This window comes from Sebastes fasciatus, chromosome 12, assembly GCF_043250625.1.
Source record: "Sebastes fasciatus isolate fSebFas1 chromosome 12, fSebFas1.pri, whole genome shotgun sequence".
NCBI classification, from domain to species: domain Eukaryota; kingdom Metazoa; phylum Chordata; class Actinopteri; order Perciformes; family Sebastidae; genus Sebastes; species Sebastes fasciatus.
In genome coordinates, this window is record NC_133806.1 from 13,419,207 (window position 1) to 13,447,071 (window position 27,865).

The following is a 27,865-nucleotide window of genomic DNA, read 5'->3' on the forward strand; positions in this document are numbered from 1 at the left end:
AGTGTTTTTGTCAAACTATAATTTCCACGTCTATTAACGTTTTATGCTTAGCCTATATTTTAAGCCAAAATGGACAAGAGGTCCTAAAACGTAAATGAAGACAGCTATGAAATACAGTTGATAGCTCAGGAAAAGTAAGAGAATGACACTGTTGGGTAAACTATTTCCAAGAAATAGCTTTCATGCTTATAAGAAATAATGTGTTAGTTCATAAAGTATTATTAGTAAAATTGATACATTTTACTAATAATAGTAAAATGTATTGATTTTAGGAAATAATACATTTATTTCCTTGTTGGTTGTTCAAATTGGATCCCATATGTCCAAAAAGCCAAAGCCAATAGGTATAGACAGTGTTTTAACTGTACGGCCCAAAGTCCAAGCAGAGTTGTAGTTTACACAAGGATAAGATAGTTAAACTATAGTGCAGAACACACACTGTAGATGGCTTTGTGTGTTTGACACTAAATCAGAAAATCAACCAGAGATCCGGTCAGTTAATGTCTGAGTTTCCCCTCCCCTGTTTAAAACCAGATAATATCAACAGTGGTTATTTAAAATAGCAGGAATCTTGAATACATCAAATGTGTTACTTTTTTATGTTTGCAAAATGAGCTGCAGAAGACGAAGAGCAAAGAGAGGCTGAACAAATATTATACCTGAGCAGGCAAAAGTCCATTCAAGAGAGCCTGAAAGTCATTTTGAGATTCTTTTAGGCAACAATAACAATGAGTTACAGACAATTCTTTCATCTCTATACATACTACATTCGGGTTTACACCTCTGTATATACTGTATATTTATTACTTCTCATCATGCATATACATACTACATCCTATTTACATTCAGATTATCCATTTGAAATACTGCCTTCCCAAATTTAAATTACTTATTTTATATTTATGTATGTTAATATTTAAGCCATATAAATTAACTTGCCCTATTTTATGTCTTTGATTGTCATTTTGCTTTTACTTGTGTGATTTTCCTTTTTTATGTATACGTTAATAATGAGCATTGTTGAATGGTACCTGAGACCCAAGATTTGAATTGCCAACAACTGCTTGTTGAAATTGTTGTGCATATGACGAATAATGAAACTTGAAACAAACAACACAAGACAGATAATACAAAATATGCCCCATAATCAAAATAAAATAAAAAAGAGACTATAAAATCATGATAAAAAACTTCAATCACATAAAATATTTCATCCTAAACAACCTTTAAGGTGCTTTAAAACCACCCAAAAGCTGCTCGTGTTGAAATCAAAACCTTTTTGTCACCAGGGATATTGGCAGGTTGCCTGAATTAATAACCTCAGTTTAAATTTATTTAACACAATGCAGTATTGAAACCTTCAGCACACACACACAGCACTCTCAGTACTGAGGCGAATGTTTCAGCTGCCGATAAGCAACGATGTTTACCACGCGATGTAACCACAGTCTGTTTGTTACTGCGGCTCTTCGAAGATTAATTGCAGACTGTTTTCACCTTTGTCATACAGCGACAGCAATAACTGCCTCATATGACTTCAACTGCGCTTGAATGCCCACAGAGGTTTATTAAATCTACACTATTAGAGCCTTACACTTATCAGATTTACCCTCCGCAGTGAGCACAGCCAGCTGCATCAAGTATTATATACAGAGGTCAGTGAAAGTATAGACTAGCCCATTCCACTCATTTCCCAGAATTACACAGTGCCCCGATGTGCCCCATTGGCTGATAGGGAGGATGAGCAGCTCCCCCAGACTGCTTTACTTGACTCCAAATGGTATTAAAGAGCCGACCAGGCATTCAGCCAGAGGGGCCGGGGCCACTCAGGCTCCACAGAAACGGTGCAAATCTGCCCGACACATCGCAGGATAACATGATTCAACCTTGACATATCGCATCACCACAATGACGACTTAGCAGCCATGTTTTTCATTGAGGTCCCAGGAGAGGAGGGCTGTCTTGTGAAGCGGCGCTGATTCCTCAGCATCCCCACACACACACAGATGCACATTCCTCATCTTTTTCCTCCTCTTCATCTCTTGTTGTGTTGTCAACATCTCTATACCTTTAGGCTTGTGAGCGCAGATGCTGTTGCACTCCAGTGGAAATAGGTTAATAAGGATGTTCTGTTCTCTAATGGCAAAATTAGAGGATAAAAACACTATTTGACGTGACGTATTAATATTAGGGCTATGAAAGTTAACGCGATAATAACGCGTTAACGCAAATCTGTTCGCACACAACTAATTTCTTTAACGTATTAACACTGTTCGATCTTTCAGAGGTTGTAGCGGGCGCAGTTTTAAGACTAGAGTGAAGATACTGGTATCATATGAAACTTGAAAACCTAAGGAATCTATCAGTACCAACTATGTCATGAAGGAGGTTAAATAATGCTCCGAAATTACGCTAAATTTTGGCGAGGAAAAACTGGCATGGACATTTTCAAAGGGGTCCCTTGACCTCTGACCTCAAGATATGTGAATGAAAAGGGGTTCTATGGGTACCCACGAGTCTCCCCTTTACAGACATGCCCACTTTATGATAATCACATGCAGTTTGGGGCAATTCATAGTCAAGTCAGCACACTGACACACTGACAGCTGTTGTTGCCTGTTGGGCTGCAGTTTGTCATGTTACTTGTTATGTTATTTGAGCATATTTTTTATGCTAAATGCAGTACCTGTGAGGGTTTCTGGACAATATTTGTAATTGTTTGGTGTTTTTAATTGATTTCTAATAATAAATATATACATACACTTGCATAAAGAAAGCACATTTGCCCACTCCCATGTTGATAAGAGTATTAAATACGTGTCGAAAATATGATTAATTTGCGATTAATTGCGATTAAATATTTTAATCATCAGCCCTAATTAATATGTACATTGATATACAGTAGGGAGATACAATACACCTATATTTCCCCACATCATAAATCTCTGTCTGTTTATGTATAAACATATATTTTCATTAATAATTAATCAGGTGATTATATTCCCAATGAAATGTATTTCAGGATAATTTTCTTAATTGTATGTATTTTTTGGTTGAAAGTAAATATCAGAGTGGAAGGGATCTTTCATAAATATAAACCTGTATCAGTATTTATGCCTCCTTGTAGACAACAAGGTAACAAACAAAAAGATAGCATAAGCTACTCATTTCTACCCAGTTAACATGCTGATGTTAGCATTTAGTCCAAAGCACCACGGTACCTAATTACAGCCTCACAGACTCTCAGCCTGTTAGTCACCATCTTTATCAGTTTATAGTCGATGAGCTGGATTTGTTCCACAAAAAAACAACTGATAACAGACTAATTTCTGGAGTTATCAAGAGGATCATGGTTTGAGATTATGAGGCTTCTTAAGAGTTTGATTCCTCATATCTAAAAAAGAAAAATGCTGATATCTATCTTTGCCATTTGCCCCTTATACTTTTAATATTTTAAGTAGCTGATATTACTTCTGCACTTTTTGAATGCAGGACTTGTAACATAGTTTTTTCCGCACTGTGGTGGTGGTATTTTTATTTCAGAAAAGGAAGAGTACTTCTTCCACTGCACAATACAGTATTAATGAAATATGCTAATGAAGTGAAGATACATGTAGTAAAGAGCATTTTGTTGTGTAATAATCCTTCTGAGGATGGGGTGGAAACGACTGATTTTTTTGTTTTCAGCCACACATCACCATGGAGAACAGTGCGATGAGGAGAAGAACAGACATTGAGTTTTTATGTTCAGCTCAGGTGTGCAGCCGTAAACAAAGTTTCTCTCGTGTGTAGACTACTTGTGCTTTCTCAGGCCTTTCTCCTCGGAGAAATGTCGATTGTGCTGAATATAAAAACGCACAAACTTGCTTATCAGCTACGTGTCAGAGGATTTGCTTTTATGAAACCTTTTCTTTGAGTCGGGCGGATCAGTGAACTCTGGAAGGGACCAGTTTCCGAGTGATGAAATCAGAACGGTTGTTATGGAAACCATGATGATGCAAAATGTCAGTGAAACTGTTTTTGACCTTGACTGATGAAATCACAGTTTGATTATATCAGACGTGTGAACAGAGGGACAATTAACATGCTGTTGGTATTCATAATGTTTGTATTTGTTATCTCTCTTTTTGACTTAGTCTCACTTTTGTTTCAAGATATCTGAGCATCACATTGAATTCAGGTCTCATTTGACTCCATGACTTCAAGGCCCTTCGGGCACACGCCTCAAACACGGCTGAATGTCTTCATGGTTGCTTAACAAGGACTGAGGAAGCCTGAAGCCTCTCCCACACATTCTGTCTCAGAGCGACTGCAATGTTTCATTCAGACCAGAACCTGCGGTTCACTGCTGTAAAAGAAGAGCAGGATTTAATGAAGTCTCAGGGTGTCTGTGAACTTTCTTCTTCCGTCTTTTCTCCGTGTTCGGTATAAAAATATTTATAGGCTCGGGCAGAACCTTTGCTGCCCGGTGCTTCTTGATTACCTTTAAGCCTGCCCCTCAAATTCAGCTCACATAAATTAATACTTTGTCCTTGTATGAGGCCCCGTCCTTGGTCTCTATTCATAAACATGAACTCAACTCTTCTTACAGAGACATTTTGCATTGTGTGATCATTTTTGAAGAAAGATTTTGGTTCACATATTTGTTGAAGTTAGAAAGTTTGAATGTGATTAGTAGGTGGAATAAATACTGTGTGATTTATGTTTGTTATTAGTTTACAAACTCAGTCATAAACAATGTATATTTGGGTTTGGAGCTTTTACAATTGTATATACAGTATATTGTAATTATATATGTATAAATAATAAATAAAGTGAAAAAAGATGTTCTATGATTTCAAATTTTAATCTATTTTGTACCAAAACCCTCATTAGTTGATGCATTTCTTTGGTGGCCAATATATTATTGGTGGATAATTAAGAAAACAAATTTCTATTAAAAAAAAGTTCTGTAATGTCCAGAATGAGCATTTACTTTTGTTACATTTTGCTGATATTGCTGTACTTGTACTAAGAAGTATGTTTAAATGCAGGTATTTTACTAGTAATGGATTTTGTTGTTTTAGTACTTTTACTTGAGTTCTGTAAAGAATCTTAAAACCTCTTTCCCTGCTGGTAATCTCTCCCTGGTACTGAAGAAACCAGATTGAGATTAGCAGAGTGGAAATAAAAAAAGAAAATCCACTAAACCTTTTTTTGGTCCTCATCCCATTTATGATATTGCAAGAGTAATATTACTGGTTATTTTATCAGTCACAACAAACAGATAATCGCTCATTATTGTCCCTGAAATTCCATATTGGTGCATCTCTACTGGATTACTACCTGGGCCTAGAAATGCCGTGTTAATTTGAATAAAAACATTAATCTAGGAGTATGCAACATATAAACATAAGCTATGTCTTTGGATACCCAGGACAAGCGAGTAATCAACATGCTGTTTTAATATCATCGTCCCACTGTGGTCATTTAAACATGAGCAGGTATAATTCAATCATGAAAGTGAGACAGGAACAGTTTCATCACTTTATTAATGAGTTTAATTATTTATACCAACAAACAAAAACTGTTTCTCTCCCTCCATCCCTCTCCCTCTTCATCTCCTTTATCCAACCGTTCTGTTCCCAACAATGACAGTTTACCCTCAGACGAGGGTGATAAAAGAGCAGGGTCACAGCAAATTAAAAACAAAGTGTGACAGATCAGAAGATGGAAATAACATTAAAATAGCACATGTAGTCAGCTCTTCATTTAAGAAAAAAAGTCAGGAGTACTGAGAATAATGTCCGTGGTCTGCCAGCACACATACAAACACACACACATTCCCTGCAGCTGTGCTATGAAGCATACACACTGTACTAACGGGACGAACCCGTTACAATCATACGACACACAGTGAGCGAAAACGAGAGACGGTCGGACACAGGAGATGATACATGTCAATGGACAGATTCATTATTTCCCCTTTCCTCCAGACACACACACACACACACACTCACACACACAGGGTGATCCGTGCTCCCTCCCAACACCACGACCCTGTAGATCCAGAGGCTTGTAACATTCCCTTCACATTGAAGTTAATCGGAAAACTGGAGTTCCACCTGTTGGCTAGCATGTGCACCTGCATACACACAGGACCACTGACTGGAAAGCACACACACCAACATCTGGATCTCAGTACAGTATCTTGGATGTGAAATAGTTTTGCATGTGACATTGCTGGACTAAAATTTGGAATTTAAAAAAAAAAAAAAATCCCTCAAATGTACCACCCCAGTGGAAAAGATAAGATCCCCCCCCTTCCCCTCCCAAAAAAACACAATACAATAAATAAAACAGTTATGACGACATTTATGGGCGAAAAGGGAAAGTCGTGAAGAGAGAAATGGAGGGAGAGAATAAAAATGAAACATTTTGTTCTGTTTTTCCCCTCCTGAACCAGGGACTGAAATGAAATCGTATTTACAGACTGCGACTGAGGATAAACAGTCCGGCCGCTGCTGCGCCGGTCTACTAGAGAAAAAAAAATTACAAGAACAACAATATAATAACAATAATAAAAATAACAAAATAAAATAAAAGGTACTTGATATTTACAGTTTAGCAGTGAAAAAAAAGGAGGAAAGAGGGAAGCAGAAGGCAGAGGGAGGAGGACAAAAAGGAATGGAAGGGGAGGCTCCAAAAGCTGTTGGGTTTCAGGGGGTTGAGCATCATTTCTGGTCTGATTATTACTGAGATTAGTGGAGGTAATATAGTGTGGTCAACTCGGGCTGAACATGCACATTTGCGTGGTGGAAGAAAGACGACTGGTTCATGCCGACAGTGGACTGCTAGGCTGAGCAAATCATTCACGATCAGTTCCTACCAACACCACGGGACAACATGATATGAGCGTCGCAGGCAGGCTGTTTGGGAAGGAGCGACGAGGGTTTTCAACAGATCTCTCAGACAAACCAAACAAAATTCATCCAGAGTCCTCCTCCTGCACAAACAACAACTGTAGCTGAAATGACAATGACAAGCCAGGTGAACGGTGAAAGCCTCCGCACCCGATTCTTCAACATAATCAAGCCGATATGACACTTAACACCGTAAAGTGACATAATTAAAGACTTCTCACCCTGCAGTGTTAGGCAACTGTGTTTATGACATGTGAGACATCATTGAGATGCAACTGGAGCCCCACACCAACGGCTCCCTCTGTGATAAGTTACGTTAACAGCTGGACAGTACACATAACTCGCCCCTTTGCTTCCTCTCTACTCCCGTTGGAGATGTGCAAAATTGAGAATTAACATGAAACGCATGGTTTCCAGCTTAACCAATGAAAAGCTTATACTGAAAGAAATTAAAAAATGTGCACTCTGCTCCCTCTCATTCACATAAAAGGCAGTTGAGGAGCTAATATTCAAAAGGAAACTGTAAAGACAGGCTGTGGTGCCCTCCTTTGGAATAAAATTTAAAACCACATCTTATCTAAAATGAGCCAAAATCAGCCAATATGTTCCATCCGGTATCTACCTGGGAGATTTAAAAGAAATTCTTCACTTTTGTTCACCACCGGGCTGAGTGAACTGACAATACTTGAGTAGAGTTCTTGGTAGAAAGTGACAGAAAAGCCACTAGTCTACACAGTGGGGTTGTACGATCAAACATGCACACTACAAGTGTGACATTTTTAACCCCACTAAGAATGATTGTCAATATTATTCAGGCCTAACATATGGCCTTATTTTCAACTCCATAGCCAATCAGGACCCCATTCAATGGCACCACGGCCACACATAAAATGCAAATAAAATGAACATAAAAGGGATAAAAGTCAACTGTAGATTATAATACAGAAAATCCACATAACATGTACAACCCCCCCCCCATCTCATCTCCCAAACATCCCAACCAATGTTTCTTTATTCTAGCAGGGCCATCATGGACTGAGAACTGCAGCTTATATTAAGCCCAAACATGGCGACCTAAATATCCTTAAAACAACTCCACACCTTCCTGAAGCCAGCAGCCACAGAAATTGCTTTCTATTGGGAAATGGTTAAAATTCAGGGAAAAATAGCAATGCTGAGTGTTTATGTGGGTGTGTATAGTTATTTCTTTTTCTATTTTAAGGGTTTGGAGCCGGGAGGAAGGTTGAGAGGGAGAAGAGCAGAGGAGAGAAAAGGAAAATGGGGAAGACAAAAAGAAAGGATGACAGAGGGATGGATGCTCAGGTGCTGTTGTTGATGGATCCAGGTGCTGAGCTGGGCTGGGCGGTACTGTCTGACACACTGCCCTCTGCAGGGGGAGAGAGGGAGCACACTCATTACCAACACTCAGAAATTATTCACTATTTTGGTAGATAGTTCAGAGATCATACATAACTGCCTATCATGTGATTATAATGTGTCTAAAAGTAAATATAAATGTATTTCAGGTAATATTCAGGAGAGGGAGAGAAGTAGTCTACTGACATTCAATGGCTGGGCAAAAGCTTCTCTTTGGGTTGGGTTTTAAAAATGGGTCGGGGTTGAAGTTCAGACTGGGGTTAAGCTTAGTTTTTAGTCAGGGTCATATACATTGGTTAACCCGCTACACAACAGCATTTCTGCGTTTTCCCGTTTCTCTCCTAATGTGACAGCGTGTTCCTTTCCCCAATAAGGAGCCGTGGCCGTGGCGATGATGCCATGCCGGTCTGCTGTATAGGCCAGACAAAGTTTTACTTGTAATTATGTTGTAAATTCACTTGTGCTCCAAGGACAAACAGCCAAATAAAAACGGCCACTAAATATATCAATAAATATATAAATAACGCCCCCTCCCTCCTCAATACGGTCAGTCAATGAAAAAGACAGCCTCAAAAAGAGTCTAACTTTTTGTTTAGATACATACCATGTGAGGCAGGCGATGTCTGTGCACGAGCGTGAGGAGGAATGAGTGTAGAGTTCAACTGGGGCTGGATAGACAGCTCTGAGGGAGCAGAAAAGGCAAACGAATGATTAATTACACAAACAAATACTACGGGTGCAGTGATGTGTGAACTAAGTGAAGGTCATCAGAGGACAAACACAAGAAACACAGAGTAGATGAAATAGAAAAAAGAGTGACACGGAGAAGATAAACTGACCGACGGGACTGAAGTTGAAGAGTAGCGGCAGTTCTCGCCCGCTGGGCAGGCGGGTGTTGGGCTGACGTAGCTCATCGAAGAAGGCGTGCGCACACGCCTCCAGGGGAGACAGCCTGGTCACCGGCGTGTATTCCAGCAGTCGAGAGCAGAGGGCAATGGCCTCTGGTGGGGTACGAGGCTTAAACACCTGACAGAGGAGAGAAATTTAGAAACCTGGGTTTATGCAAATCCAAGACTTGATGTGCTTTCAGGCAGCGAGTGGCGGCAGCAAGGAGAGGGAAGGCAGCTGCCGCTCTCACGCACAGCGTTTATGATGGTTCAACTTTTCAAAACTTGCCGCTGTGGCTCGGCATGTGACCATGGCAACCACAGAAACTACAGCGAGGGAAATGATACAGGAGATGATTTTACTGTATCGGAGTTCCCTGAATTATACACTTCTTCAGAGAGAATAAATAGATCAACATCAGCTTCAAAGTCTGATTATCCAGTCTGGGAAAATAAACATTTGTGATACTATTTAGCAAAAACTTGTTATACTAACCGTGTCATATTACTTTTCATTTCCTGTATTTTAAACTATCAATAAAAAATACTAGGCAGCAGCATCAGTGTTTTTAAAACTAAAACAAAATCTACTTATATATAGACATGAATCATCAAATTCAAGTTTCTTATTTTGATATTTTTCCTACGGCATTTTCTTACCCCATAAAGGGCAAAAAGCTGTTTTAGAAAGAAAATATATAAATATATACGAACAATAAAACTTGGATAACGACTATCCAGGATTAATATTCTCCAGTAGTGGCTACATACCTTTGTCCAAGGGTGTGCTTTGATCTGAGGGAATTTGAACTCTGTGTAGTTAGGGTTCATCTCCCGGATCTGCTCCCTTGTTGGTGTCCCCAGAACCTGATGAACAAGAACGAAAAATTAATTTTCATTAATATTAATCACAATCATTGGTATTTCCTGCATGCCCGGGATCGGGGATTGTAAGTGCAAAATGTCCTTTTACATGAACCAATCAAAGGATAGGTGATAGAGGTGTGGAAGTTTCTCGATTATAAGATGCATCGCGATGCGTACGTGAATGATTCTGAATCGATGCAGTGACAGGACATAATCGGGAGTTTGGTTTCATAAACCAAGTAAGAGTAGAAGGAAAAGTAACTAACTAACTAAAGTCTGCTAGGCGCTAGGTTAATTCATGCAGTGTAAAATACCATAGACATTCAGGAACTGCCCGGTCTTAGAGCTGCTATGTGAAAACATAATTTTTGTAGATTATAGTACACTTGTATGAAGGATTGATGTTTTGTTTTTATAATGTTTATGTACTGGAGCGGCTGTGGCTCAGAGGTAGAGTAGATCGTCCACCCATCAGACGGTCAATGTTTAGATCCCCGGCTCCTCCAGTCCACATGTCAAAGTGTCCTTGAGCAAGATACTTAACCCCAAATTGCTCCCGAAGGTTGTGCCATCGGTGTGTGAATGAGTAAGTATATGAATGTGTGTGTGAGAATGGGATAATGCTGACATGTAGGGTAAGGCGCTTTGAGTGGTCATAAGACTAGAAAGGAGCTATATAAGTCCATTTACCATTTACTGAGGTGGTTCACACAGATATTGGTATTGAAAAAAATGCAGCTTTTTATATTATAGACTGTTTAAGTCTGATTTTTGAAAGCCCTTTCTAAATAAAAAGGGAGTTCAGAATTATCTGACTGGTTGTATTAATGGAAGAAAAACTAGCTATGTGCAGTAATATAGAAAACTGAGGATGCGATTAAGCTGCATCGGGAATCGTTGTGCATTGGGCATGTTTCTTTTTCTATAGTTATTACAAATGCAGAACAGTTTCTTGATACCCCAAACCAATACTGACAGCAGTTTCAAACTTTAGACCATGTCTCCTTTCATCTAGCGGCTTGTGTAATCAGTTGGCTTTCAGCCGCTGTTTGTGGTATCCCTACTGTACCTTGATGATCTCTACTAGCTGGTCCACACCACTGTCCCCAGGGAAGATGGGCTGGCCCAGCAGCAGCTCAGCCAGCACACAGCCGGCCGACCAGATGTCAATGTTGGACGTGTAGTCGGTGGCACCAAAGATGAGCTCTGGGGCACGATAGTACCGTGAGCAGATATAGGACACATTCGGCTCCCCCCGAACTAGCTGCTTTGCACTAGAAGATGGTAGAAGGGAAATGAAGCAGAAAAAGACAGTTCAGGAGGGGAACGCCCCGTAAACATGAACCTTTCATTTCTCAGTGTGTCTGTTTTCACAAAACCACAGCATGTAAGCAACGAAGTCAGAGAGGTATGAAAGACATATGACAGATCAACGCAGGGAAAGTCAAGACTGAGAAAGAGATGGCTACACAAACAGACAGCCAACCAAACACGCACGCTGACACACAGACAGTCACAACAATGGAAAGAATGATGGAGACAGACAGACGCGTCCAGAGGCGGCATCTGGTACTGACCTGCCAAAGTCACAGAGTTTGAGGATGGCCGTCTCTGGGTCCACCAGGAGGTTCTGGGGCTTGATGTCTCTGTGACACACGCCCTGGGAATGGATATAAGCCAGACTGCGGAACAGCTGGTACATGTACACCTGAGGGGGGGGAAAGAGAGGGTTGGCATGATGCTTGATAGTGTTTAACAACTTAGACAGACTCATACAGCTATTCCAAGAAGAAAAGCAAAAGAGCACTTGAGGCCACCCAAGTTCACCATTGTCATGTCTTTTCCCTGTTCTCATGTTTAGTCAGGTGAGTCATGACTCCAGTGCTCAATCAGGGTTTCTGCAGGGTTCACCAAGTTACATTCAAGACTTTTTAAAACCTTTTTAATACCACATTGAATGCAATTTAATCCCTCTTTCATTATCATACTAGCCTAAGTATTAAAGTACGATGGAAAACTAGCAGGGACAATATGGCCTTGAATTATCACGTTTCTTTCAGTACTTCCCAGCAGTACATAATTCATAATGAATTTAATTAATGCAATCTGGACCTGGATAAGCGGCAGAAAATGGATGGCTTAACCAATAGAAAATGATTAATTCTATTAAAGTTCATTTACGTTTTTGCTAAAACTGACACTTGCTCATTATGAGCTTAATCTACTGTACTCCATATAAAGGATTGAACAGCCTCCTGTGAGGACAAACCACCGTCGCAACAATCCCACTTTTAGTTCATAGATGTATAACATCTCCCAACAGCCTGCAAAAACATTTTATTACTAAAATTACTGCCTACAACAGGCAAGAGAAAACATCTTAAGATGAAAGGAAAAGAAAGAAAGAAAAATAATACAATTTAAGATGTTTTAGTTGTTGAGGAAACTGAATTCAAGGTTTTTCAAGACCTGCAGATAGCCTGTTAATTAAGTGCATTTTATTAATTCAGAGTAGTAGCCTGTAATAGTCTTGTGCGACCTTAGGCAGTGGTTTTTAACCTGGGGGTCACGAACCCTCCACTGGTTCACAAGATAAATCTGAGGAGTTGCAAGATAATTAAATAGTACAGGAAAGTAGAAAACATTGTTCTGTTAAAAAAAATGTATGCAATGTATTTTTCAGACTTAGCTTTAATCTTTGCTAATTTGTTGTGAAAATGAATGAGGAGACAATCACTCTTCAGTCCAATTATAGACATATATAGGTAGACTGTGACGAGTGGTCACAAGTTAACACTTACGGGATCACAAGCCAAAAAGTTTGGGAACCAGTGAACCAAGGTCTGTCTGACTTGAGCTGGGTACTACAAATTAAAAATCTCATATGCTATCTGGCTCTTCTACTTATCACAAGGTGATATAATTTATTTTGCAAAGGAATGAGCACAGGGAGGAAGGAGTGTGCATCTGCATATATTTTCGTCATATGCCAGTCACTTCAATATGTGCCCTGATTGTGTTTTTGGATGCGCTGCGTGTGTGCGTGTTGAAAGAAGCAGCTGTGTGGTGTGTGATGTAGCCCGCAGTGTCGTGTTTCTACAACAAAACAACATGGGGGAGAAAAATTCTCCCTGAAGATGTGAAACCATCCTCACCCAACCCCTATTTGACATTAGTCTACACATCCTAGGTCAATGGAGTCATTCTCAAATACAAATTGCTCACTCAGTTAAGTCTGCACCCATTTAATGTGTCTGTGGAATGCAGACGGTAAGCATCTTAATATGACAAATCACTGTCATCATCACCATTATCATCATTATTACCCACATGATGCAGTGACAGCAGGCTGGCCGCAGATTACAAAATGATTACAGAGGAAATGATGATTGAGGGATGAGAGATGATGTTTAAAAAGGGGGATAAGAGAGAGAAGAGGGGTGAGGAAGAGGGGAACAATGAGAGGCGCGGGAAAAACATGGAGACTCAGAGGACGGGGAGGGGGGGGGTGAAGATACCCCAGACATGCTGTGATAGAAGTGTGTCGCCGGAGGACGGAGGGATGACAGAGGAGAGAGAAAGAGTGAGAGATCAGTATGCATCTCAAAGCCACAGGGAGCAGCAGGCTGAGGGAAGGGAAATGGGCCATGGAGACGCACTATAATGTCCTCTGCTGCCACAAACACAGTAAACACATAAACACTCGCTCTAAAATGAGCACCCTTTTGGACAGGGAACCAAGTATATTGCAAACAGATTAATCCCCATAGGACCATCTTTCCTTTCGGCTTTCATAATCCTTAAACAGTGAGCAGTAGATAAAACAAACAGGAAAATACTTGGATGTTTGTTACAGCCACAGGCAATTAATGATCAAAGTATTATTTTCCGTTTCCACTGAATGTTATAAATTGCTTAATTACTGATTAAACTAAATTCAAAAGACTGAAATATGTAAATATAATACCTTTTATATTTTTGAGAGAGAGGAGAGAGAGAGAGAGAGAGAGAAGAGAGAGAGAGAGAGAGAGAGAGAGAGAGAGAGAGAGAGAGAGAGAGAGAGAGAGAGAGAGAGAGAGGGAGAGAGAGAGAGAGAGAGAGAGAGAGAGAGAGAGAGAGAGAGAGAGAGAGGAGAGGAGAGAGGGGAGAGAGAGAGAGGTGAGAGACATGAGAGAGAGAGAGAGAGAGAGAGAGAGAGAGAGAGAGGAGAGAGAGAGAGAGAGAGAGGAGAGAGAGAGAATGAGAGAGAGAGAGAATGACCTGGCACTGACTAAGCATGAAAGCAAAAAGTACAAATTAAACCAATTAGTCCAAGTGAAAATATCAGCTATCCCATGTCAGTGGCAGATTGTGACCTGGGGCACTTTCACAAACCATAGTCCGTTTGGCTAGTCCGAATCAGAGTGAAATTTATAGTTTTGGTTCGTTTTTCTATTTAGTCCGATAAGGTTTCACAGTGCGAAAATGGAAGCGGACCAAATCAAAAAAATAAGTTGCAGAGGGGCGTGTACGAAGGAGCAAATTATCTTCTTGTCTCAAGAGCTGCCACTTCTATGCAGGGAATCACAGGATTTTTAAATATTGCTGTCGAAGTGTTTTCCCTTTGACTCGACACTGATCTGCTGTGCACATGAATCCCTTCTTCTCCAGTTTATCGCCAATGGCCTTATAAACGTCACTATTTTTGTGGACTTTATTTAGCATATTCTGTATGTTCTCTTCGGCCCAGATGTCAAGCAGCCTGTGTTTTGGTTTGCTTAGAAACAGATGTTTTGGTTCGCACCAGAATACGATTACTGCCCAAACAAACTGCACCACAGTTCGATCAAAACGGACTAAATGTTGGCTTTACAGTATTTCCTTCAAACCTTGAAAGAACCAAGAGCACAGATCTCTGCCAAAGATGAACAATTCTCCAACTTACAAAACAGCTGCCATTCTAAAAGATCCTACTGTATTTGTCTGTCTTCTGTGAGCTTCAAACAAAGCAGCACGTTTGGCAATCTGGATGTCAGGGGTTCCCAAACACGACTAAACACAGCATTATAAGTTACAGCTAAATTGCATTTCAGATGCATTAATCTCACATCACTGCCAAAACGAATACAGTGATTCTCAGCTGTTTTAAAGATGAACAGACGGGGGTGAAAACATAGCACCTGCAAGCGTTGTGGACAAGTCTGTAGTCAGAAAGACTAGACGGTATATTTGCTTCTATGATCATAATGTCATCCCTGAATAACTAAAATGGTGAAAGCAGTTAAGGGGAAATGCCCATGTGCACACCCAGCTGTGAGTGTGTATATTTTTGTGTGTACCCACCTTAACATAGATGATGGGGATGGTGGTTTTGGCCTTGTTGAAGTGCCGAGCTACCCTGTACACTGTCTCGGGGACGTAGTCCAGCACCAGATTCAAATACACCTCATCTTTCTGGAAAGGAAGAAAAAAGGAAAGAGGGCTGTATAATTAGAAGTGGAAAGTGATGCTATAGTATAGAACAAACCACTCTAATAAAATATGTTGGGTTGTACATGGGGTGAGTAAGTCAACAAAAAATAATCATTGTGGTTGTATGCAGTGATTAGCTATATGATTGAAGATGGCTTTTAGAAGGACAACATGACACATTTATCTTATACTCTGCACTTATTATCTTAAATGAATATGTGCTGCAGCCGGCAAACAATGATTAAATAAACAATTACAGTTGATGCAGCTCATTGACAACATTTACACATTATAAGTAATAAAACTCATCTAGTGTAAACACAACAAGTTAGGCTGCCATAGTAAATATTTCTTAAGTACAATGGAGTGTAAACAATGTCTGACTCAAATACAGGGGAGGATATTAAGGCTCATTGACACCAATGTAATACTTAATTCATAAACTATAAAATCTTTGTTTTTTACAGCAGCTGTATAGTTCATATTTTCTCAGATGCAGATATGTTTAAAGCAAAACCACAATAATAATCTGAGCAATTCAGCAAAATGTGCTTGAACCCTTAAAACATTAAGTAAAGAGTTCAGAAGAGTGAAATTCAATGTACGACAAAGACCAGGATCAACTTGTCTAAAACATGTCTATGAATCATCATTGATGCGTGATCCATTAAATGGCTGGGTGTGGAGGCAGAGTGCTTCATCTGGAAACTTGATCCCTACTGCATGAAACGTCAGGTCAGTGCATACACACCTTCTCTCCACTGGAGTAGAAGAAGTAACGTAGCCTCACAATGTTGCAGTGGTCCAATTTTCTCATAATTTGCAGCTCCCTATTCTGCAATGAAAAAAGGAAAAGAGGGAGAAATGCAAAACTTGTGAATTGTGCAAAAACACAACTGTCAGAGCAAGACTGGCACAGGTCCGTAAATCAGGACAAATCATGAAGAACATCATATTCTAATCCACAGAGTGAAAAAGCAATAAACAAAGTCTACCAAGAAACGCCACAACCTTCTTTGTAGATGCAATGTTTACAGATTTCTTTAATTATCTGACTGTAAGCCTGTGTAAGCATACCTTAAACCTCTTGTCTTGGAGAACTTTCTTAATTGCCACCATCTCCTGGCTGTCGATGAGGCGAGCCTGGTAGACCACTCCAAAGGAGCCATTTCCTATAACCTTTATGTCTGTATAGGACACTTCCTGTGGGCGATCGGGGCCCTGGCCGGGTGTAGCTACCACCGTCGTCACCTTGCCACTGTCTCCTGTGGATGAGAGCACAAACAAATCTCGTTAGAAAGATCCTGAAATGATCAGAACCTGGGTCCAAAAGAACAATCGGCAGTCGCAAAATGCGAGTAAATTTAGTCTTTTGCGCTGCTGGTTTGCTCTCACTTCAATCCATTGTAGGGATGTAACGATACCGATACTGGATCGGATATCGGGCCGATGACGTTTCAAATAGCTGGATCAGATATTGGTGACAATGGGGCCGATCCATTCAATTCAATTTGATGTTTATATACTACTGTATATACATTATATACTGGAATTTGAATTCTTGTCTAAGTTTTGACCAATCTGTTGCTGCATTAAAAAAGGTTTAACCTTGAATTGTAATTCCTATTACTTTTGAAGATTTTTCACCAAGTCGTTGGAGTAAGATTTATTATTTTAATAGTAAAGAACAATTAAAAAGATTTATATCTATGCATTTATTTGTTACATTTTGTTATAAAAAGTTAGGAAAGCAATGTCTATGTCAGGCCTGATGTTGCTTTACAAATTAAAGAATGATCCCAGTCACTTCCACACAGTGAGGCATACAGCTTATTAATTAAACACTGGTATCGGATTGTTACTCGGTATCGGGACTGAAAAAATCGTATTGTTGCATCCCTAATCCAGTGGTGTACTGGCTATCTGGCATATGGCCAGTGGGCCCGGTGGGCCGCCGCATCGACGGGCCGGTGTAGAGGGAACTGTCTGAAGACTGAACATGTTGCTACAGAATAAATAATATATTACTATTATTACTCCGAACTTATTATGGTTACTTATTTCTATAGCACCACAACTGTCAGGACTGAGTGCCGCGGCGCTTGCTTTGTGTGTGTGTGTTTGAGAGAAAGTTACAAAAGAGCAGAAGAGAAGGCGCAGGTGGACTATTGCACTCAAATGTGTCCATAAGTTATTAATAACTCACTCAGAACGCTGCTTTTTGACCCGCTTGCTAAAACCTGTGATATTTTCTAGCAAATTTACTTGAACCCGCTCATCACTACTGGCTGGTAAAAATTTTTTCACCTATTGGTTAACTTGAAAGGCACCTTATTTTTCATGGATAAAGTGATGTTTAGAAATGTGAGAAAGAGTGACATCATGACCCTCTCCAGTTCAGCCTTTAAACCAGAGTCCTTAAGACAGAGAAGCTAAACATCAACAAGCCCTACATCCTTCTCTAAATGGTTGTGACCTATGTGGTGGCTCCCCAGACACACTGGCTGGTAATGAGCTGCTGATACTTCCCACAACACTTTCCCTCTGGTCCCCTGGGTGAAAAAAGCCCAAGCTCCTTTCATACTGCAGACACACACATGATGCAGGTCTACTGAACTCGCACTCAACCAGAGTTAGACCCATTCATATGAGTCTGCTGTCAAAGATGAATCCCTTGCCATCACAATAAATAGAGAATCGAGTCTACAACAGTATTCCAAACATGTTGCAGCTGAAATACACTTCACTCACGTAATTACCAAACAAATCACTACTAAAATTTGTTTCAGTTTTCCTTGCAGCAAGCTTCTTTGCTTCGCTGTTTTCAGGGCTTTTCAGGAACAATCAGCAGTTCTTGAGGACCACTTCAGAAAACGAGGCCCAAGGAAGAGTGGATCACGGAGGCAGCTACACGTTTTCACAACATGTCAAACTGAATGAACAGAAAGAAATCAAAAGAACTTGACTCCTGCAATTACAGCGGGACCTGTCAACAATGCCACTCCACATATAAAACTCATACCGTCAACCATCCCCACTCAGGAAAAAGGTTTGACATTAAAGGCTTTATACCTTGTAGAAGAAAAAATTTAATATATATGCTGAAATGTTCCTGTGGCCTCGCATATATTGGAAAAACAACAAAAGCCCTTAAAACTAGATCTCTGAACACAGGAGTGCCATTTGTAATCATGATGCAGCAAGTTCAGTAGCTATCCACTGTACTAAAGCCCAACACTACATGCCTGACCGTCAGATATATTGGCATTGAGGCTGTTAAATGTCCTCGTGGAGGAGGTGACATTGACTCTCTGCTCCTGAGGAAACAACTATTTTGGATATACACACTGGGTGCTCTCACACCAAGAGGTCTGAATGTGGACTTCAGTATCAGACCAATTCTGTGATGTTTATACAGTATGTAAAGGGCAATATCTATAGACTTGATCAGATCATTAGGATGATGTTGGACTCTGTATATGTGATTAGAAAAGTATTGTGATGTGGGTTCTTTTTCTAAACATGAAACTATTACCATTCACTATGATTTGGGTACTTGGTTGACTCCAGATGTATATGTTGTTTCCATAGAAATAAAATAGGAGTAGAAGTGTCAATGTTTGTTTGATGTGTTAATTTGATTAGTAAAAAAGAAAATGGCGATTGTTGTTAGTTGTTATGGTGACAACAGAAAACACGTCAGTGGGGGAGTAGAGTGTGTTCGCAGCTTGCTGGGAGGAAAACGGACGTAGCTCCCGGAGACAGAATGGCTGGCTCGTTAGGTAGCTTGTCCCTCTCCGTAGCGGCGGAGAATGAGGAGGAGGGACCGTTAAGCCTGGCGCTGTCGCTGTCTGGCTCATTTTCCGTTTGGTGCCGCACCAAAGCATGTCGGAAGCAGCCCAAGAGCTAACCAACCAGCAAGGTAGCTTGCTAATTCCACCATGCTTAAACGCCACACTGGTTACAGAAAAGTTGTTACTCATCTGGTGACAGAAATGTGCTTTCCTCTGCTGTGACAAGAGTGTGTGGATGAAGCATTAAGTTGTTAAATTTTACTGATTTACTGTGGCTCTCTATGCTTTGTAACATTACTACTCCACTGCTCGTTTCAGTCTCGTTTCAATTACTGCAAAACTTCAGTAGGTCGGCGGTTTAGTTTATACGGAAGTTAGCCCTCTACCATGGTCGATTCAGCAATGGTACACATAAAAATGGCCCCCGCTCTAACCAACCTGCTACGTTGATTTGAATGGGAATGTCTGTTCTACTCCTATTCTAATATTATGATTGTTCCCTTCTTCTTAATAGCCAGGGGCACGATATTGTAGATTCCTGTTCCTCTATGTTTTACGGACATCCTATTTTAAAGATAGAGATGCCTCTATTTATTCCAGCTATACAGTGTGGGAACCTTTGTTTATATTTTCATTGCGATTGTCCATTGGTCCAGCACCTTCCCAACGGTTTTGGATGTGCATGACCACTTTACATTGTTTGTCCATTCCAATAATATAAATATACCCCAAGGACAAGTTGATGTAATCCCTATGTAAGAGCTATATTTGATTATTTTTTTTACGTTATTACCACATGCTATGGTTTTTTTTCTGTTAGTATTGAAGTTCATACAACAGTTATATAATTTGAATAGCATGTTATAGCCTAGGTGGACTAGGCTATGGTTATATTTATATTTGCTATTATGCTTTCTTTAAGAGCTAAAACACAGGTACATATGTTATTATTATTTACGACAGAATGTTTGACCTTGCGGAAATCAGGCAAAGTGAGATGTTCATGATCTAACAGTAACTGACAGCTCTACTTAGGGTCAAGTAGCTGCTCAGTGCTTTACGCCTGTGTCCGTGTTGGGTCAAGAATGATTTGACAAATCGGCACTAGAAGCAATGACACTGGGAGGGGAAGAACAGCAGAGAAGAGGCCCATTGCCAAAAGGCTTGTCAGAGCCTGTGATAAAAATTGCGTGGACAGTAGCACACCCAGAAGTGCTACCATTTCCTGGGCTTGCTCACTTCGCCTGTCTCAACAGGACCCCTCCTGATCTCTAGTAGGCCTTGGTCCCCTAATCTCAAAATGGAGTCAGACAATGAAGCATTTAGGTCTCTCCCATAAACTGACAAAAAACCAAGAGAGTAATTTGGCTTCAACAGCTATTTCTGTCTGTATGAAAAACATTTAATAATTTAATAAATTCCAAATTGATTTACCATCTCCAATTGATTCGTGATGACAAAAGACAACTGTATACTTTGCTATTTTTGCAATTTTCCAGCTCAAACTTTCTCAAGGTTATCAGTAAACAGCCGATAGCATATCCACATGATTGGCCTAGATCTGATCTCTACCCTCAGGTCAGCAGGAAATATTCTGCATTTGAGATCAGTCACTGTGCGGTTCCTGCACATTCCTGTATCCTGTAGTCCAGCTCCGCAATACAATGTTCCCCTGTATTTCCTTTTAGCATCACTTTCACACTCTTTTTAAACAAGTTAAGTCAGAGGGGAGCCCATTAAATATGGAGCAGCTGTGGCATGATAGTCCCTTGAATAATGAATGCAAAGATGAGCACTCTGCCCAGCTGTCAGTGAATAGCTTTGGTTTCTGATACGTCAAGCCTGATGAGTAAGAGAAAAGGGATGAGCAGACTCTCATCACACCCACACTAATAAGCAATTAGCCTGGAGCTTGTTTGTAAGTGTACAACTCTAGCACATGTTTAACTTGATAAAATGATGACAAATTATAAAAATATTTGATAATTTGTGGCCTATAGGAATTATAAGAGCACCTTGCCTGATGACAGATTTACACAGGGTGTGGCTTGGATAAATCACTCCAGGGCTATTGGTGCCTTTTAATTCATACATCTAAACGTTCCCTTACTCCACAATAGAAGATGCTTCAATTGACACCAATTGGAATCACATAATACAAATTACAAATAATTCTATTGATTTTCCTTCAATTTGCAGATCAGAAAACTAGACTGCCGATTCCAATACCTCAACTCAACTGGATCAGCATTTTGCAACGACAGATACCGATTTAAAATCTATACCACACTGCATAGATGGGATCATTTTTATGTAAGGTAACATGAGGCCAGAGATTGCTGTGATTGCCGTGGCACAAAATTATTGGAAATGTTTGGATCACACAAGTCTGAAACAATCCTACGCAGCCGGCTGTGGTGCGCAATACACTGATACATCCTGGGTCGGGCTCACTCGGGCATACTTTGTACTCATTGTGTGAGTGAAAATAAAAAATCCGCTCTGCGCACCATCCAAAATCCTTCCGAGCACACTCCCCGCTCGCTTGTGCTCTACTGCGCTCACATATTCTGAAAAAGATATTTTTTTATTCTTCTTTACCTTAAAAAGGTATCGAGTACCGATACCCAGCCCTATTCATGTGTAACTTTTAATCAGTCTGTTGTGCCTGCCTTGTATAGAGAAGCACAAGCTGCTGTCCACTTCACGAATTATCAACAGGTCAGTCTTCTGATGGAGCATTACATTTACATTACAGACATTTGTGATATTTATTTTTTCTTATTGACCATATGCCACTATTTGAATGTCTTAACTGTAGTAAGAATTATAGTTAATGAGCTGTCGAATGTTTGTTTGTGCAAGTTATTTTCTGCTATTGTACAGAAAACAAACTGAACTGTGACCCCAAAGCCAAGGACCATACCGAACCTTGAAGTTTGTGTACTGTTACACCCCTAGTATTTAATTTGGATTGGTCACGTCACGTCTCCTCTCGCATGGCAAACTGTTTCCAATATACCAAGCTAGAATTCCCACTTTCTTGATGAAAGATGACCCGAGGTGGATTTATGTACTTGGCCAGCTGTTTAAACCCAAGCATAGATGCTTTCATATATACATAAGTGTAGGCATCCAGGTGAATAGTTAGATTAGGTTATGGTATGGTCACCATATGCTGGTTAATAAGAAGGTGGCCTGGAACTCAGTAATTTGAGATATTTTCGCTGATTAAAATGTCCACTTCTTCAGGCTACCACATGACATAGTATTGCAACCCTAGTTTGTCAAAAATCTGTGCAAGATCAGACTGGATCGAAGAGAACGCCTAAAAATGAAGACTGATGAATTCAACCTACATCCCTTCTCTTTATCATTTACTATGCCGCTAATATTTATGTGTGTGAGCTCAGGATTTAAAGGCAGGACAGAGGCAGCTGGGATTTTAAAGGGTGTAAAAGGAGCAGGCTGACATTTTCTTCTGTCTGTCTGTCTCCATCTCCCCCGTTTCAGTGCACGGGACAGTGCCGCTGCCGCACTACTGTACATACACGCGGTATCCGATAATAATTAATGTTGAATATGAATAATGGGGATTATTCCTTATTTCATGGGCCATTTTGGAATTTATACATTATTATTACATACTTAAATATATAAAAAATAAATAAATAAACGAAGCATTCGAAAACTGATTTGGAGATTGATTACCAAGGCAACGGTCGAAGCTTCCAAGCATTCGGGTCAGCCCTAGTGAACACAATGTAGAACAAGAATTAATGGCGCTAAGAATTACACCTTTTTTAGGTACATGCTGAAATGTGTCCTTCGCACAGAGCACTGAAAACTGTCAAATAATGAAAGCTCCTTCACTGCTGCACTAAAGCCATTAATCAAATAATCACTATTAGCTAAATGCTGCCAAGTTGTCTGACAACAGTAAATACAAGTTAACGGCGACATCCGTCTTGTGTGACTAGCGGTATTGGCAGAATAACAGAGAGTAGAGGCAGCAAAAAGCGACCTTCTTAACATTGCTGCTACATAGCGTCTGAGCAGGCAGACATCATCGTGCCTCAACCTCCGTTTTGTCCATGTACATTTAAAAAATGAGCCTGGGGTTTTCGGATTTATCCACTCCAGAGAGCTTAGTTTTGGGCGTGAAAATAGTCAGGTTAGTTTGGACAAAAGGCCAAAAAGGTAGAGATGGAGATATGTTTTCAGATTTAGCCAGCTTAGAGTCAATGTAGTTTAAAACAGCACTTTTGTGATGTTTCTGCAAGGTTTAGACACCTCTGACCTAAGGAAAATGCTTTCACAGAATGCAGCAAATCCTGATTACCAAGACTGAGACATTCTGAAAACAGAACCATGAGAAAAGTGAGCTTACATTCAAAAGCAATGGTTGTGAATGAGCCAAATCACCTGATGAAGATCTGCTGATTGGCTGCATGTACTAACTTTAGCAAAGACTTACTACACAGCAGCTTGAGTCAACTTTGATCTTTGACTTCCATTCATTTTCTTTGTTAGTAATTTCACCTGCTCTAATAATTAATTATTTATCAAAGACAGTATTATTTTGTGACAGGCCCCAAATAACTTTTTTTTTCTTCCTGTTTCTCCCAGTCTGTCCTTCTGCACACCTATGTCCAACACTAAGGACCCTTTCAAACTTGACAACAAACATTCTAACTGGGCCCCTTTTTCCCGTTGAAATGTTTTGCTGCGTCCGAAATCGCATACTATGCACTACATACTCAATATGTGTACTATCGTTCATCATACTTTTGAATAAATACACAGTAGTATGCATCTTTCCGGACGCACTTAACTGTATTTACGACGTAACTTCCTGAGAGCCTCCTTGCCGGTTGGAGACTCATAACCATGGTAACCCATACCAATCTCATGTGACCAAAAGAGATGTGAGAATCATAAAGTCTGTACTAATTTAACAACTATATTACGCCTAGAAAATGGAATCTTATACTTACACTTAAATTGAAGCGTTATTGACGTTACGAGATGTCCGCCATTGTCTGTTAAGATCATTTGTCATTACTACCGCATTGCATTGTGGGATATTTACACTGGCATAGTGTCCAGTGTTTGCATACTGTAATATTTTACCGGAAATAGTATGTAATTCGTGTACTATTGGTTTCATACTACGGTTTTGGACATATTAAAATGTCTCACATACTGTTTTAGAGCAACCAAACATCCTAAATGGGCCCCTTTGTATTTCCTGTTGCAATGTCTGTTAATGCAGTAGCTGACAGGAAGTAAATTTGGACCAAAGCTATTGCCCTAGCAGCAGAATGGCATTGAAAAGGTCTACAGATCTTCAGCCAACTGCTACCGCTGCATAGCTATATTACCCCTGAGCATTCTGCAAGTTCTTGTCATCACACCAGCAAAACCAACTGGAGGGACTTTGAGGTTGGCAAATCAGGGTTTCCAGCAGAGGCGTCAAAATGGTGAAGATAGTGAGCATGTTCAACCACCAGCGTAAAAGTAGACAGCTTACTTAAGGGAATAAATGACTTCTCCTAAGGAGTACAGAAATGTAATTCAATTCAGAACTTGTCTTCCACTTAGGGGGTTGCACGGGCACTGTGCCATACAAAGGTTCTCACTTTCTTCATGTAAGATGACTTGAGGTGGATTTATGTATAGGACCAGCTACTTAAATCCATGCGTAGACGCTTTCATATATATAGGGCGGCTTTGGCTCAGAGGGTAGAGCAGGTTGTCCACCAATCGGAAGGTCGGTGGCTCGATCCCCGGCTGCTCCGGGTCACATGTCGATGTGTCCTTGAGCAAGACACTTAACCCCAAATTGCTCCCGAAGGCATAGCCATCGGTGTGTGAATGAGTATTTAGATAAGATCCTGATGGGCAAAGTTGGCACCTTAGCAGCCTCTGCCATCAGTGTATGAATGTGTGTGTGAATGCTGACATGTAGTGTAAAGCGCTTTGAGTGGTCGGAAGACTAGAAAAGCGCTCTATAAATGCAAGTCCATTTACCATTTCATATATGCACAAGTGTAGGCATCCAAGTGAGTAGTTAGATTGGGTAAAGGTAGGTTAAGTATGCTGCTAGTTAATAAGAATAGGGAACTCAGTAGTTTGGAATATTTTCATAGATATTAATTTCCATGTCTTCAGGCCACCACACGGCATATAGTATCGCAAGCCTAGTTTGGCAAAGTGCAAGAGCAGACTGGACCAAAGGGCGACGCCTAAAAAAGTTAGACCAGATAATTTTGTATAGGACCAGCTACTTAAACCCATGCATAGATGCTTTCATATATGCATAGGCATCCAAGTGAGTAGTTAGATTGGGTGAAGGTAGGTTAAGTATGCGGCTAGTTAATAAGAATCGGGAATAGTTTGGAATATTTTCATAGATTTTAATTACCATATCTTCAGGCCACCACACGGCCTATAGTATAGTATCGCAAGCCTAGTTTGGCAGCGTAAAAGTAGACAGCTTACTTAAGGGAATAAATGGCTTCTGCTAAGGAGTACAGAAATGTAATTCAATTCAGAACATGTCTTCCATTTGAGGTGGATTTTTGTATAGGACCAGCTACTTAAACCCATGCATAGATGCTTTCATATATGCACAAGTGTAGGTAATGAAGTGAGTAGTTAGATTGGGGTAAAGGTAGGTTAAGTATGCTGCTAGTTAATAAGAATGGGGAAATCAGTAGTTTGGAATATTTTCATAGATTTTTAGTTTCCATGTCTTCAGGCCACCACACGGCCTATAGTATAGTATCGCAACCCTAGTTTGGCAAAGTGCAAGAGCAGACTGGACCGAGGACGACACTTAACCCCAAATTGCTCCCGAAGGCATAGCCATCGGTGTGTGAATGAGTATTTAGATAAGATCCTGATGGGCAAAATTGGCACCTTAGCAGCCTCTGCCATCAGTGTATGAATGTGTGTGTGAATGGGTGAATGCTGACATGTAGTGTAAAGCGCTTTGAGTGGTCGGAAGACTAGAAAAGCACTCTATAAATACAAGTCCATTTACCATTTCATATATGCACAAGTGTAGGCATCCAAGTGAGTAGTTAGATTGGGTTAAAGGTAGGTGAGGTATGCTGCTAGTTAATAAGAATAGATGACATGAGGTGGATTTATGTATTGGACAAGCTACTTAAACCCATGCATAGACGTTTCCATATATGCACAAGTGTAGGCATCCAAGTGAGTAGTTAGATTGGGGTAAAGGTAGGTTAAGTATGCTGCTAGTTAATAAGAACTCAGTAGTTTGGAATCTTTTCATAGATTTTAATGTCCATGTCTTCAGGCCACCACACGGCCTATATAGTATCTCAACCCTAGATTAGTTTGGCAAAGTGCAAGAGCAGACTGGACCAAAGGACGACGCCTAAAAAAAGTTAGATCAGATAATTCCAGGTCAACTCTTAACTAAGAAACGTTAGAAAGCCAGCTAGCTTCCACACATCTGATATTATAGACGAATATAACCAAGAGCAGTCGGCTAACACCAACTCTTGGGTTCAAATGGAGAAATATTGGTTAGATAATGTTGCCAAAAACATTCACATAACGCAATTTACCGTCGAAGTTCACAAGGTAAAGATAATGTTAGCTGTGTGATATAAAAGCTCTTAATGAAAAACACAGCTAGCTGTTAGCTGGTTAGCTCCAGTTAGCTCAGCAGCTAACAAGCTAACAGTGAGCTGCTCGACACTGATCGACACTAAGTCACGTTACGACTCATTTATCTAATAAATAACATCCAGACAGAAGCCTTAGTAACAACACTACACTATACACTATACTATAAATATAAAAACAATACTTACTGGGCAGTTTCAGGTTGCCAAAGCTCGTGGAGCTGCTTCCACTGGCTTGTGAAGCCCCGGTCTTTCCTGTGGAGCTTCCGCCGGCTACTGCTGATCCGGCGCCGGCTGCAGCGGATCCGGGAGCTCCGGGAGGCTCAGCGAAGGAGCTGGTCCTGGGCCGCCCGCTGCCGCTCATTATTTGTGTGAACTAAAAGCCGGGGGGCAAGGTTGTATTAGCAGCCAGAACCGGCACACTGTTTGAGCTATTTATATGTATTATAAGTGTGTGTTTTAGTAGTGGATATAGATATAAAACTAGACTTACAGCGTTCTGTATAGGCTGCCCGTCTCCCCCTTTCTTCCTCTGTACGGTGATGGTGGGGGGACTGGGGAGGTGACGCACAACCACGTAAGATCCGCAGGGGCTGCTGGGAAAATGAGTTCTTTCTTGGGGCTTTGAAAGGCCACAGTACTACAAAAATATGAAATTTACAAGTAAGTAAGTAAGACTTTATTTATATAGCACATTTCATACAGGAGTTGCAGTTCAAAGTGCTTTACATAAAATAAATTAAAAACAAGCAGCAAGAGCAGTGCATGGAGTCAACAAAATCATGATAAAAATAATAAAACATTTTAGAACAGTAGAAATAGTAAAATATAAATAGTGCAGGATAAAATTCGTAGTGCAAGTTACAGAGAAAATGCGCTGGTAAAAAGATTTTAAGATGTCTTTTGAAAATGTCTAGCGTGTTTGC

General features: G+C 40.3%; 1 protein-coding gene across 1 annotated transcript; it reads right to left on the reverse strand.

The window, feature by feature from the left end:
- Positions 1-5,513: 5,513 nt before the first annotated feature.
- On the reverse strand, positions 5,514-27,559 carry gsk3ab (glycogen synthase kinase 3 alpha b). Its single transcript, XM_074653188.1, has 11 exons — positions 27,433-27,559; positions 27,129-27,315; positions 16,562-16,749; positions 16,236-16,319; positions 15,356-15,466; positions 11,611-11,741; positions 11,103-11,307; positions 9,938-10,033; positions 9,119-9,305; positions 8,884-8,961; positions 5,514-8,289 (listed from the first exon to the last, which is right to left on the reverse strand). The coding sequence occupies exons 2-11, from the start codon at positions 27,301-27,303 to the stop codon at positions 8,222-8,224; spliced, it is 1,323 nt and encodes a 440-aa protein (XP_074509289.1). The 5' UTR covers positions 27,304-27,315; positions 27,433-27,559; the 3' UTR covers positions 5,514-8,221.
- Between the last annotated feature and the right edge of the window lie 306 nt (positions 27,560-27,865).

Bases quoted from the DNA above. Each gene is read 5' to 3' on its own strand.
- gsk3ab (XM_074653188.1), bottom strand. From the start codon at position 27,303: ATGAGCGGCAGCGGGCGGCCCAGGACCAGCTCCTTCGCTGAGCCTCCC. The intron at 8,962-9,118 runs GTCAGTTTATCT...CTGCTCCCTCAG, and splicing joins CTTCAACTTCAGTCCCGTCG to AGCTGTCTATCCAGCCCCAG. The intron at 8,290-8,883 runs GTATGTATCTAA...CTCCCCCTGCAG, and splicing joins GACATCGCCTGCCTCACATG to AGGGCAGTGTGTCAGACAGT.